Source organism: Pocillopora verrucosa, chromosome 3 (assembly GCF_036669915.1).
Source record: "Pocillopora verrucosa isolate sample1 chromosome 3, ASM3666991v2, whole genome shotgun sequence".
Classification (NCBI taxonomy): Eukaryota; Metazoa; Cnidaria; class Anthozoa; order Scleractinia; family Pocilloporidae; genus Pocillopora; species Pocillopora verrucosa.
In genome coordinates, this window is record NC_089314.1 from 30,575,052 (window position 1) to 30,589,591 (window position 14,540).

Genomic DNA, 14,540 nt, shown 5'->3' on the forward strand with positions numbered 1-14,540 from the left:
AAACTCAAAGTAGCAAATAATCTTTTATTTTCAAACTAAAGAAAAGAGCTTTTCTGATCTGCTCTGCTCTGAAGTATTAAGAAAACGAAGTAACTTTAGATTCGACGGGCTGAGAAGAATATTGGAAAAAAAATTATTATTTCTTCCCCGAAAAAAATAGGGAATGAAGGAATTGCGACGTAACACAAATTCGACTGTCGGGGGGATGCAACGCGATAAAGAACTGATCCATTTAGACTATGAATTCAAATCGAAGCATCAACGTATGGGGAGATCTACAACAAAATTTCTTCAAACGAGCCAGTGTTTCTATATTTTGCCTATCAGACCAAGAAAGGCTGCAGTTAAGGCTTGCACCTAAGAATAACTGCGAGCCAACTCTTTTTTTATTGTCATACTTTTTGGGAGTTAAGAGGTTGAAAAATAATGAAATGATCCTCTTATGCGAGCTTTCAATTACAGAAGCCAGAAAAATTCAGGCTTCCGCTGGGTTCAGACGCCTGCTTCTCGGATATATTTTAGGCACAAAGCCCTTAGGTATTAATTATCTGCGCCAAAGAAGCTACATGTTGAGAGTGAGTATAGTCCCTCTTCACCCGTTGTGAGTTAATTCAGTAATTTACATGAGAAAATGTTGCACACTTTTTTTATTAACCGAGGCTTGAGTTGAGTATTGTGACGAACAGTTCTATTTCAGCGTATTATCAATGTTGGATAGATCAACTAAGAGAAAGTGACAGTATAAATAGTAAATCTAAAGAAAAAGAACATTTTTCTGGGATTTTTTTTATTTGCGAGTTCGGTCGCCATTAACGACAAATAAAAGCTAGTTTTTAGATAAAGGATGTCCAGCCGGTTATTTACTTTTGTTCGGAAAAAAAACTCCAGGTTTAGGAAGATAACTCCCAATTCAAATGTATCGCCGGGTGCTTCTTGAACCTTCCCGCTTCCGTTATTTCATACCACCCTCTTCCCAGCCAAGACTTCTGTGCCTCCTTTGAGTGGAAGTTTTCCATAACTTTTGTGATGCAAATAATGGCTTATGCAGCTGTCTTGAATCAGGTGCAGATGTTAAAGAAGTTTGTAACCCTGTGTGTAAACCCTCTTAATAAGCCGAATAAAAGATGTACCTTTTTGAATTGCCCCAGCTTGGTTCCTGGCCCAGAGGCAAGAAACCCGAGCTAAGCAACATCCCTTAAATCCTCTTAGCTGCCAAAATAGTACAACACCACCTAAACAGCTTTAATTTCTTTCGTTTCACAGCATTTTTAACATTTCGTCGTAACTTTGTAATCTTCAAATCTGTCGGAATTATCACTATATAAAATATAACTCAAAACTATATATCTTCAAAAGGCGGAGGAAGATGTAGTGAGAACTATTTCTAGGGTCCTCAAATACAGTGAATATACATCAATTCTCTTCATGAACAAAAAGGCAACTGCTGTTTATGTCATCAACTTCAGCATATCTGCGATTCTCATGCCGTAAGCTCACTTTTCATCCACAGAGCTGTATTATGAGCATTATGGGACGAATCTCCATGTCAGCGTGTCTTCTTTTCTTTCTGCTCTTCGCACGCCACACCTGTGCAGAACAGTCCCGCATTACTGTTGTCAACGAGTGGAACACAGGCTTCACCGCCAAATTCACCTTCAGACTACAGTCCAAGGTTACTGACGGTTGGATCATCACCTTGACTTTCAGTAAACCAGCACTGAAACTCCAGACATGGATTGGTGATATAAAGTCTGTGTCTCCAGACCGCAAGCGCTACGTGATTACCAACAAACCGTCGCAAAAACAATTGAATGCTGGCTATGAGCTATCTACTGAAATCGTTTTAACTAAGCCTGTTGCGAACTCACCAGCTCCTGGCGGTGTGGCCTTATTCCAGAGGCTTGGTGCTGGCGCTGGGGGAGGAGCTGGAGGAGGCAACGCTGGTGGTGGCGGAGGGGGACACACAGGCGGTGGGGGTGGTGTGATAGCCAAACCGACTGCACCTCCAGCCCCAGGTCCGTTCAATTACAACGAGGTCCTCCGCAAGTCCATTCTGTTCTATGAAGCACAGCGGGCTGGACGTCTTCCCGCCACAAACCGAATCCCTTGGAGAAAAAGCGCGACTCTTCGGGACGGTGCAGATGTTGGAGTGGATCTTAGTGGTGGTTGGTTTGACGCAGGAGATTTCGTCAAGTTTGGTTTCCCTATGGCTTCAAGTGTAACAGTGCTAACCTGGGGTCTGTTGAACTATAAAGAAGCTTATATTGCAGCTGGGGAACTGAAAAGCATGTTGGACTGTATTAAATGGCCATTGGACTATTTCATGAAAGCGCACACCTCTAAGTTTGAGCTTTACGTACAGGTGAGAGTAGAATGGATTGCATCATCTACGCGTGAACTTCTGAAGGGGATTTCACCCAAATTTGGGAACACGACATTTGTTGCAAAGACTATATGGTTTGATGGTATTACATGGTATGCCGTATATTGATGTCCAGAATTTCCTTTTAATCAAAATTCATATACATGTAATTACCTTAACTTGGATCGAACTCTCAGCATGAGGAGCCGATCCATTGGCAAGCTGGTTTAGGCTTTGATCTGAAACCATAACCTGTTCGACGATTATTTTGTTTTTGTACGATTTCTTTACTTTTTAAATTGCTTGGCTGTTATCTTGCTTTGTTTCTTTTGTTTCGTTTGATTGTTTTGTTTTATTGTTGTTATCATTCTGGTTTGCGAGCGTGTTATTTCGTGGCTATCAATTAACTTATGAAGAATCGTTATACACTTTTGATCCCTTCTACTCTTTCTTCCCCCTTACAGGTTGGGGATGGTGTTAAAGACCATGAATATTGGGGCAGACCAGAAGACATGCATATGGCCAGACCTGCTCTGAAGATCACAGCTCAGAGGCCTGGATCTGACGTTGCTGCCGAAACAGCCGCTGCCTTAGCCGCGGGCGCTATAGCTTTCCGGAAGTCTAATCCAACTTATTCTAACCAGTTATTGGCGCACGCTAAGGGGCTTTACGAATTCGCAAGAACCTACCACGGGAAGTACAGTGATTCTATACCCAGGGCTGCAAAATTCTACAAGTCTGGTGGTTATAAAGACGAACTAGTGTGGGGAGCTTCTTGGCTTTACAGGTAATCCACATTGAAGTCAATGGAGAACATAGTATACACAAGAAAAACAAATTAAGTTCATCCTATGGTCAGGAAATTAGAGACCTTTGACTCTTGAAATTTTGAGATGAAGAGAGCTTTATTGATACTAAGCGATTAAGTTTTTTAACTTATTTTTTACAAGTTATTCTCACTTTCAGAGCTACACGCGATAGGAAGTATCTTACCTTGGCGGAGTCCCTTTATAAAAAGTATTACCTCAGTTCATCTTGGGCTTTTTCCTGGGATGACAAGACTGCTGCAGTACAGATGCTTCTGTATGGACTGACGAAGAAGCCGCAGTATAAGCTGGCCATTCAGAAGTACCTTGCAAACTGGTTGCCTGGTAAAACTAATTTTCGATCTCTCATAGTATCCTGTAACTTACAGACTCTTAACAATATAAGCTTAAAAGTAGCCCTGCTCACCAAATTTGAAGATAAACTTTGCAAGTCTCATATAACGTAATCCTTTACCTCCCAAGAAGGAAGCGATAATTTCTCCTCACAATATCAACACAATATCAAGCATAGAAGTGATGAGAATAAAGAAAAAAATCAATAAGGGGATTATTAATTCATCCAATACCGTATTCTCCGAATTGATATCATGAGAATTGTATGGCAGAAAGTAAGGAGAATAACTAATGAGATCTTGGGAGTTAAGGGCTTAAGTTCCTCCAAAAATGTTTTAAATATACGAAAAATTTCTCCATGATATTAGCTTTTTTCATTTATAGTTTTTATTTTGATTTGTTGTTTTTGTTGTTGTTTTTATTTTTCCAACCATTTTTTGAGTTATCTCAGGCCCCTTTTGAAGAAGTGTCTAGCTATTACAGTCAACACGCTGGGGGCTTGTATGCCGTTTTCTTCAGTATGGGTCAAGCTTACCAAATAATCTATGCGTTAAACGTTCACCGTTCGGTCGCAAAACCTTAAATGATATATGAATGATCTAATCTCTGAATTTTTTTAATTTAACGCCGTTCGCTTGTCTTCTTTAAATCAGTAAGAAGCGTTTATAAGAATTTTTTTCTGAACAATACAACAGGTGGTTCCCTCAAACGCACTCCAAAAGGCCTTGTTTTCCGTGATGCCTGGGGAGCAAACCGATTCGCCGCCAACACAGCCTTCCTAGCACTGCTAGCCGCTGACCAGGGTCTCAACCCGACCACGTATCGTCAATTTGCAAGAAAGCAGATCCACTACATGCTTGGCGACAGTGGACGCAGTTATGTGGTTGGATTTGGGAAGAATCCTCCCCAAAGACCTCACCACCGCTCCAGCAGCTGTCCTTCAGCCCCTGCCCAATGTGACTGGGGAAACTATCACAACTCTGGTCCTAACGCGCATGTGCTGCATGGTGCCTTAGTTGGTGGGCCTGATCGCTATGACAACTTCAAAGACGATAGAACAGAGGTAAAGTACTCCGAGGTGGCTACCGATTACAACGCTGGGTTCCAGTCTGCCGTGGCTGGGCTGAGGCGTCTGCAGTTGTAATAAGTAGTTGTCACAATGATGTCTTTTCAATGGTGTCTGCCTTTGAAGCAATAATTAGATAAGTTGATTTTTCTTAGTCAAACAGGTATTTACCAAAATTGTTATAGAATGAATAAAACGAATCATTGAACGTCATATGATATTGCTTACAAATTTTCGAGGATATGTTATTGAATCTCTACATAAGCGTTCCTCGCAGCTATGAACACTATCGAACTAGTAGTTGATATAAGACCTGAAAAAAACTCAGGCCCGTACTTGAACCCATGACCTTTACGATACCGGTGCAGCGCTCTACCAACTGAGCTAACAAGCCAGCTGGGAGCTCGTTACTATTTCGATCCGAAATTCATTAAATACTGTATTTTGAAGGAGAGGGCAAGGTCACTCTTATTTTTATGAGGGGGGCGGGGGGGAAAACCGGCTCTTGGTCGCCTGACAAATTTCCCGGGGAGCATTCGAGAGATCTGTGACCACTTACCCTTTTTTCCCATCATAATACGTCCCTTTTCCACATCGTGATGCATCTTGTCCTGACTGCAAATTCAGGTGTCAGACGAAACGTTCCAGTCGAGAAATGAGGGCTTCAGTAAGGTTTTCAGTGACGAAAAACAACCCTTCTTAGGTTACCTTCTGCTCAGTTGAATCACCTAGAGTTTTCTTCAATTCCACGCTGTCAAGTTTACATTTTGTTGGTGAAGGAAGAGTTACAAAGTAATTTGAGAAGAAAAGACTGCCTTTTTTCATCCCTCTCAGCTCAACCACAAAAGAGCATATTGAAGATGAACTTTTGACTGAAACAAGGGTTAAACCTTGGCACTTAATTAGACAAGAATAATAACAAATTTCAAATTACGCAGAGATGAATCCCCAAGAGATTCACATGTCAATTCCAAATTTTCAAATTATTGTTGTGAGCTGGCTGTACACCGAGGATGTAGCATGATCCATATTGTTCAATACTAGAAACATTCTTGCATCAATTTCGCCTCATTATGCGCAAAAGCCGCGAAGACTGTTGTTTCGTAGGTTCTCTTTTGTTAATTTTTTTAAAGCAATTTGAGCAGATCGATGTTTGCACAGGCACGAAAGAAAGCTGGAAACTGTTGTTCTCTCCGCAATTTCAATTTAGATGAAAACAGTTTCTAACAAATAAAATTTTCTTAATTGACATTCAGGCAAATTAGGCGAAACGAAAGCAGAAATTATTTCAGACAGTCAAGCTAACAGAAAATAACAAGACCGACTACTTCAACGGATTGATACATTCAAATTTATTTTCTTATCATCACAAATAGTCCAGCAACAATTTTAAGGGTCAAGAATGAAACGGGTACACGAAATGGATGATATAATTACGTGCTTTTTTTTGTTGTTGTTTCATACAGTAATTATAAACGGTGGGTTATTGTAGTCGGAAAATAACGAGGCCTCTGAATACACAAAAACAATTACAACTACCTGAATTTGACGAATACATCGATGAAAACTGCTGACAAACGAAGATGCTTGTTATTATCATTTTTCATATTCACTAAAAAAAGTATGTTATGCACTGTCTCCCTTTAATTAAATTTCCGAAGAAGGAAAGAATTAAATATCACCCTGATGTTTGTCTGCTTTGCGATTAACCAATCAAATCGAAACATTTTGGTCGTACGTGACTCTCTTGTTTCCACTTTTGAAAAGCAACAACAATTGACTTCTCTAAAAAATCATAACTCGAAAACAAATCGTTTACATCTGAATTATCAACATTTTAACGAAGAATAAGCATATAATGACCCAACTTAGAAATATTTGTTCGAAATATTTTTTTTCGCCCACAGGATCGCAGTCGTTAAAACGACTTAAAAACTGTTGTAATAATTATCATCCTCCGTAATATCTTTGCACATCACTGTACCGTGTTTCTAAGCTAGTTTTCCTAAGCATGCTGATCACAAATAAATGTGTACGCCACCTTATATACTGAAATCGTGATGGCGAGTAGCATGGCAGTGCTGTTGATCACCAGGGCAGCTGTTCGCGGAGTAGGCACGTTTCCGATATCTTCTTCCTTCGTCCATTCCCAGTTTACCCAAATTACGCGCTCTTTCCAGATGGATCGTGGCTAGATCTCTTCGTGGCTCAGTGTCTTTTTGGATACAGTTTAAATCGGATGAATTTCCGTTGATTTCAATACCTTGGGGAGGAAGAGAGAACTGACTTACTTTTCTCTTCAGGCCTTTCTCGTACATGCTTTGCCATACTGCATCCACGTCACCGCGATCAGGAGTTGATTTAGATTGATAAACACAATCCAGGTCCTGCACCGCTTCCTTCTCCCAGCTTAACATGGCGGTTGGCCTGTCTGCTATCGAAGTCGACATATCTGGTCTACACCGCAACTCGAGCTCTTCTGGTTCTGTAAACAAACGGCTTGAGTTTTAAATGAGTCCAATTGAATCGTTCGTGATTGGCTTGAAAATAGCTTCAATTAATTGTCTCTGTTTGTGTCACTTTCCTAAAAGCTTATCTTTCTTTTCTGGCTCAGTTCAAATCTTCTTTGGCCTCAAATTTCCGGGGACAATTCTGTTAATATATTTCCCGCCGGATTGGTATCAAATTCAGCGCTACTAATACAGCAATGTTTACCATTTGATTCAGCCGAGCGACTTAACCTGTAGTGAACATATCGGCTCGGTAAAGCGAAGATAATCTTAGATTTGAGGAAAATTATGGAAGTGATGACGTCCTAGGACAAATTCGAGTGAAGATCTGATTTCACCCCGAACTAATCTTGTGCGTGCACCAGGTTTCGAAGGTTATTGTGCTAGAAATGAATTATTTAGATGACATTAGCTTAGCTAATCAAAATTCTGTTTGTAAGAACCGAAAAGGCCTCTCTGTGGAGACTTCTTTGTCGCGAAATTTATTAGACTTTTTCTACTTCCCACTCTAATAAATGACAAAAGTACCGAAACATGAAAACTGTGTGGAAAATGTGGAAACGGTAAAAATCTTAGCGATAGTTTTCACTTAGAAAGAATAATTGTTTATCATTTCACTTCAGGGGTGAAACCCGCACGTGGTGAAAAGCTTTTGTCTTCGTCTTAAATGTAAACAATGCGTGACCGATTTGATGTCAAGGATATTACGTACGTTTAAGGAACACAAACATAGACGGCGCACAGTAAACATCACACACTAGTGTCATAAAAAATTATTCTAGATTTTACCGAAATGATCGAAGACATAGCGAAATCCGTAATTCCCGATTTCAGCACGTTTTGCGTGCGCCTTCAAAAACTGACAATTTTCTCGAGGAGTGTTTAACATCTTCAAACAGGCTTCCAACAATTTTCTTAACATTATTATTGACAAATATCGTCGATTCGCCGTCAGGCGTGCATGCAAGTTGGATTAATTTAACTGCATGCGAACATCCTCTCAGAGTGCTTCATTTCCCATCGCCTGACCAATTTTATTTTTTGTCAGTGAAAATTACAGTGGAAATATTCACCCGAAATGAATTGAAAACAAAACATCATTTTACTAAATACACGTTCCTTGCTGCACAAATGTTTTTTTTTTATCCCGAGTTCATTTTCACTTGGCATTGTACATTTAGAAATGAAGATGATAATTTTTGCTGTTGCCAGCTTTTTATCCTGTTTCATCTGTCGAGGCCGGTCGGCACACGAAAAGAGCCAGGCTATATTCTAAATCTGTTCGTCCTTATTTTTAGTGCTAGATATGCAAAATATTTTTTCCAATAGACTCATTTGACAAATGAATTAAAACATTAATGTAAACTTTATGTATTTATTTAAACAGATTCTTTAAGCTAAATCAGTACACGACTCTATCCGTATATTCGTTTAAAGTACTATTCGATATAAATGTGACCGGAAGTCAAAACCGGCTAGCGATATCCACAAAATTCAAGAAATTTAATACCTTAAAAAAGTTATTTTCGATTTAGGATGAGCGATGTTTAACGTTGGATGTGCGTCGAAACTTCACCAGTTAAAGAACTTAAGTAGCTAGTTTTAATAGAAAAAATACGGAGTAAAGAAACATTAATCGAAGATTAAACGTCTTGATCTTATAGGACTTGCAAAGGTACAACGTACAGCTCGGGAAAAAAAATACAAAAATCACTTCAAACGTAGAGCGCAAAATGTGACTTTACATGCAATGCAATTTGCGCCAATGAAGACGAATTTGCAAACATACGCTAATGAAGAAGTGCCAAGCAACACTAACAACAATACATATGGAGAGGTGCAAAAATAATTATAATAAGAAAACTGGCCAGAGACGAAACACACTAAGCCGCGAAACATGCGAAAAACAAATCAGGGAAAATGTTTTCCGTTCGATCTTGAAATTGCCCGTAAAATGAATCTTTTCAGCGTTTTCGGCCCATCCTCTTCCGTACACCTTGCCGCTCGTGTTATCTGTCCTCATCCTTGAAACCATCCATCACTAGCTGTCTACATTTAAGTGCAAATACTTTGTTTCTCATTCACTTCGCAAGGGAAATGGACAACTTCCTTTTAGTCTGAAATCTTTGAATGGTTTTCCTGGTTGATTCCAGAAATCGACAACGCAAAATTTGATCGGTCATATAAATCTAACCTGGCTCTTTTACAAGCTGCAAGTTACGTTCCGTTGTGGAAAAAGCTAAATTTCCCTACCTTAGCAAACTGTCATTAAAAGAAAAAAAAAAAAAGACTGTCAACCTTCAAGAGATTAAAATTTCTTGCAACCACAAAATGGTCATAAAGAACGAAAAAAAAAAAATAAAACCTCGTAAACGTCAAAACAGCTGTTTCTCTGCGTGAATACTAATGTCTGCCGGAGAAAATTCTGGATACTTTTCTATCTATTCTCGTCACGTTTAGTAAGTTGCATATTTTCTTACTTAAATAGCACTAACTGACAACAAAAAGGAAAATTTGATAAGAGAGCAGCTTTCAGAAAACAAAAATTTCCTCAAGCATATAAAATCACGAGCACTTCAATTGTTCTCTCGTTTCGTAACAAAAGGACAAAGATTTTTCAATTGTAATTTACGAAAACCTCAAGTTTAAAGACTGCAATACACTTGGCGATTTTAATCGCCGATCGCGCCCAATTTGCTCGCTAGCGAAAATTGCAAGTGATTTTCGCCAGTCGCCACCCAATCGATGCGTACATACTTGGCGTTTTTTGAAGTCGATTGCTGCGATGTGGCACCTCAACCCCGTTTCGTTTTCATTGAGTGATGTTTGGAAAATTGGTGAGAACGAAGCGAAAACATTTGTTACCTATTGTCATAATTTTGCTTGCAGGGCGCTCCAAATCTAAATGATAAGATTTGCTTTTTTTCGTCTTTGCAAAACCAAGTTCTGCTCCTTCCGCCATTTTGAAAAGTCAAGTGATATTATATCGTCCAACTTCATTGGTTGATTTAACCGGCGATTCGCAGCGATGGGAGAGGAAAATCGCGGGAACGGGCCCGGGCACTCTTGGCAAATAGCAGCGAATAAAAATATCTGAAATGGAGGGAGATTGCCTCGCTTGTTCAAGATTCTCCTTTTGTGGTGATTTTTATATACTTTCTGTTATTTTCGTCCACAACTTCCTCCTCCTTTCCTAACCCTTTTCCTTTTTTCCATGTCATCTTCATGATCCTTTGCAGCCCCCGTTCAATGAAGGTCATGGAATTAATCTTTTGGGTTATAACTGAATCATAGATCTGAAAATGTAGCCTGATCGTCTGGATGGGTGTAGTCCAGAGAAGGATGTAGTCCAGAGAAGGATGTAGTCCAGAGAAGGACGTGGTCAGTGGTGACTGACATTTGGACAACTCGAGCGAAAGTCATCAGCAGAGTCAAGTGAATACCTGTAGTCAGTCGAATGTTCTAAGTCCGTTTCGTACAACTGATTGGTCAGTTTTGCCTTGATGTTATTGGCTGTAAGATTCAAGTGGCGTAGGTCTGTCGTGATTGGTCTGTCTCGATCCGTCGGTAAAGTTAGCTTGTTCTGTTCGGTTCGTTTATAATGTTAATGTCGTGTATAAGTCGTTTGCATGGTGCCGGTAATAGTTTACACCTGTCGAGGGGAGTCTGTTCTAAGTTAGTAAACCAGCTTTCCTTAATCACTTGTTTAAGTTAGGCATTACGCAGAGTTCCAGGTAAAAGTGTCAATCTTTTCTGCCAGTCTCACCGATGTGGGAGGCGTGATAATCGGAGCAACTGATCTTACTTGAAACCACTCTCTGACTGTTCCTCTGTTCGTCCTTGTTTTTGAGTAACCGGCTGACTTAGTGTAGTGATGTGTTTGTGGGCGACACGGATATTGAAGGGTTGTAGGATGCGCGAGATGTTCTCAGACAAGCCTTTTATGAAAGGTATAGTCGCTTTAGTCGTAAGAGTTGCGGTGTCGTTAGTTTCAGTAGTTGCAGTAGGTCGGTGAGCATTTCGTCGGATGAAGTCTTCGTTGTAGTTGTTATTTGAAAAAAAAAGGTCAGGGTATTTGTTCTCGTCGGATAAGCTATCTGTCGTGTTGCACTAGCTGCACTCATCGTGTTATGAGCCCTAAGCCTCGCTTAAAGGGCATGTAAACCCATAAAAAGTTCATTTTCTTTTCAAATAGATGTTTAGTAAATATATCAAGTACACCAAAGGTACCATTTGTTTTTTCTCAAAAGTCCATTTTCACTTTGTAAAAGCTCTTCCAAATTCGAAACATTCGCCATCTTGAATGGCGCTATCTTTCCTGTGACGTCACGGGTGGAATCTCCAAAGTTTCGTTTTATAATCGCGTGAGAAACGGAGTCTTTTCCACAGCCGTTGTTTGCCGGTGTCACAGTGGATTTGGACCCCCCGCGGATTTGGACCCCCCGGTCCATATCTGCTAGCGGATTTGGACCCCCCTGTCCAAATCCGCTAGCGGATATGGACCCCCCTTTGCAGATTTGGACCCCCCTACCAAACTTTCCTTTTAAGCATCCTTTGTATCATATTTGGTAACTAATTATATTTGCAAGCTTTTTGTCGATGTTCTTTTCAATCACAACACAACATTCCTCAATAAAGGTAAAAGAAAAAACCAGCCATTTCGTTCCAATTCTACCGCATTTATTATGGCGAGTCGTACAGTATACGTAAGAATCAGATGTGAACAAACTACTGCATTCGAACTATTGAAATTGTTACGATAAATCCTTGCTTCTTCTGATGCGAATCAACATTGATACGAAACGTCATAACAATAGTGGAGGCTATTGCGTCCAGTCAGAAAATAACTCAGTCTGATTTTCTAAAATAATAACAATAAACAGTTTCTGAACAAGAACGAAGAAACTACTCCTACTACAAGTCGTTCGTAAAGCCTGTGATAAGTAAAAATGTTTCTATTCTGAACTATTGGAACTCTCAGCTTATTTTCAGATGCAAATCAACATTAATCAACATTAATGTCAACGTCTTAACAAAAATGGAGACTATTACATCGAACTCAATCTTATTTTCTAATATTAATGATTATTAACTGTTGAGGGATCCAAAATAACACCTTAACAATTACGAAGTCGTCTAGAGTCTGGCGATCTGCAGACAATGCAGAGCCACTCGCCCTCCGGGGTAGTCTTAAATCATGTGAAACCATTCCTCGCACATCTCGCACCGAACCATGTCGTCCCAACACTCAATCATTGAATAATGACAAAATAAATTAGTGTCACAAGTTTGTCTCCTATTTAATCTAGTGGTGTTCGACTATCGCGGAAAAGGTTCAAAAACGACCTCTCTCCAGACATCAAATTAACTCTTGCCCATTTTCCCTTGGTCAAAAGAAACATCCGACGGGATGCCAGTTCGTATGCATTGACGATACGCATGTTTTGAATGAAAGACATACTTTAGTACGCACTGGAACGTGAAGTATCATCCATTTTTACTAGAACGTTGAGGACGATGTTTTCACTCAGTTTTGTTGGGGGGTCCAAATCCGCGGAGGGGGGTGCAAATTCGCTAGCGTATTTGGACCGGGGGGGTCCATATCCGCTAGCGGATTTGGACCGGAGGGTCCGTATGCGCTAGCGGATTTGGACCGGAGGGTCCGTATCCGCCAGCGGATTTGGACCGGGGGGGGTCCAAATCTAGGGGGGTTCCAAATCCGCTGGGACACCCGGTCTCGTCATGAATTTTTTTACTTACAATTTGCTTCAATATATTTAATTTTTCACGATGGTAAAGCGTTGTGTCGTCCAGTTTTGTGCTGATTCAAACAAAACCGGGCATACAATGCAAATATTTCCGAATGACGGAAATTTGAAGGGACAATTTGTGAAATTGAGCCGTTCGAACATTCCGTTGTTTGTAGCAGTCATTTTTCTTCCTGGTGCTGTACCGACGATTCAGGCCCTGTCAGAAGCAAATTATTCGGAAGTATAAAAACGACCCATACAGTCAATAGACGACGAGGATTCGGTGGGGCCAACCGAACTGAGAAAGAAGTTGAGCTCTTCAAAAGTTAGAGGTTAACAGAGAAAGTACAAAATCGATTTACGTGGAAGCCTTTCGCTAATTAAACAACAACAGCTTTATTGGTTCTCTAAAAACATCTTTTTTCTCATCTAATGAAAGATTATGGGGAAGCCAGTTGTTCGGGAGCCAGCGCTGAGCCCATAAAAGACACTGCTTGACCTGTCTTAACCTATGCCTGAATTCGAAACACGTATCAAAGAAAGAGAATTCGTTGATGTCGGTCTGTAATAACATGACCTGGAATTTTGTTGATTCGATAAAAAAATTCTATACAGGATCCCATAATCAACCGGCTTTATGTTCTATGAGGGAATCCATGCCAGCCCCACTTGCTTCCTTTGAGAAACCCTGTAGAGAAACAGCAGAAGAATTTGTGTCACGGTTTTCACAGCTGTGAAAGTACATTCAAAGGTCAGTAGGACAATATTTATCATTTTGAGTAGAACTTAAAAGATTCCGATTTCAGCTTGCAAAACTATCTTTTCAGTATTTCAAATCGAAGCAAACACAAACAGGGTTGGATAATTATGAAGGCCACACAAGGAAATATATACGTTACAACTTGTTTATCGATGAAAATGCTTCGGAGATGAAGGAAAGCAAAACACTAATATGTCATAAAGAACGGGCACAACCGCCAGTGCTGTAAGACATGAATAACTAAGATCTGCATTAACATGTACCTTTGTTTCTCTCAAAGGTTTGGCGGTTTTAATCCAATGTAAGACGATCCAAAATCCGATGGAAAAGTGTTGCGGATATTGTTTACCGCACAAGATGTCACAGCGACTCTGAAATGTTTGCCGAGATAATCCCAACACCAACGAATAAGCACAGGACGAAATTGCAAGAATCCGTAAACGGAAACGTGGCAGAAACATGTTAAACCGTTCCGGAAACACGACGGATAACCTGTGTTTCCGTTACCGGTTTCGTGACGTTTTCTCGCGTTTCCGTTGCTGCGTATACAACGGAACTGGACCACTTTTACGTAAACATAACGGAAACATGGAGTTGCATGTTTCCGCCACGTTTCAGAAATACGGAAACATGTGATTTCGTCCTGTGAAGCTATCTGTATGCAATTTAGCGAAATTTCCTGCCAGGAAAGAAGCGAAAAACAACTTACTGTAGTACTGTATTATTAAATCAATGACAAAACAGATGAAAAATAAAACAAAACAGATGAAACAGAAAACATTTAGCTTACTCGCCGGTGTGATTATGTGCCTTACAGCTGCCTGTAATAAGCCATCTCCAGCACCCAGACATCGAGGCAAATTGACTGAAAACCTGGATGCTCAGTGACACAACTTATCTGGGTTTCAGGCCCTTGCTCCTTCACTTTACAA

The 14,540-nt window shown here is 40.2% G+C and overlaps 1 protein-coding gene across 1 annotated transcript; it reads left to right on the forward strand.

The window, feature by feature from the left end:
• The first annotated feature begins 1,528 nt into the window (after positions 1–1,528).
• Positions 1,529–4,710, forward strand: LOC131774627 (endoglucanase E-4-like). Its single transcript, XM_059090678.2, has 4 exons — positions 1,529–2,362; positions 2,827–3,149; positions 3,329–3,513; positions 4,218–4,710. Exons 1-4 carry the CDS (start codon positions 1,529–1,531, stop codon positions 4,664–4,666), a joined length of 1,791 nt encoding a protein of 596 aa, XP_058946661.2. The 3' UTR covers positions 4,667–4,710.
• Positions 4,711–14,540: the final 9,830 nt, after the last annotated feature.

What these genes read in the sequence shown, in the direction of transcription:
- LOC131774627 (XM_059090678.2), top strand. Translation starts at nt 1,529, where the DNA reads ATGGGACGAATCTCCATGTCAGCGTGTCTTCTTTTCTTTCTGCTCTTC. An exon ending in GGAGCTTCTTGGCTTTACAG is followed by an intron (nt 3,150 to 3,328) that starts GTAATCCACATT and finishes TCTCACTTTCAG; the next exon opens with AGCTACACGCGATAGGAAGT. An exon ending in CCTTGCAAACTGGTTGCCTG is followed by an intron (nt 3,514 to 4,217) that starts GTAAAACTAATT and finishes ACAATACAACAG; the next exon opens with GTGGTTCCCTCAAACGCACT.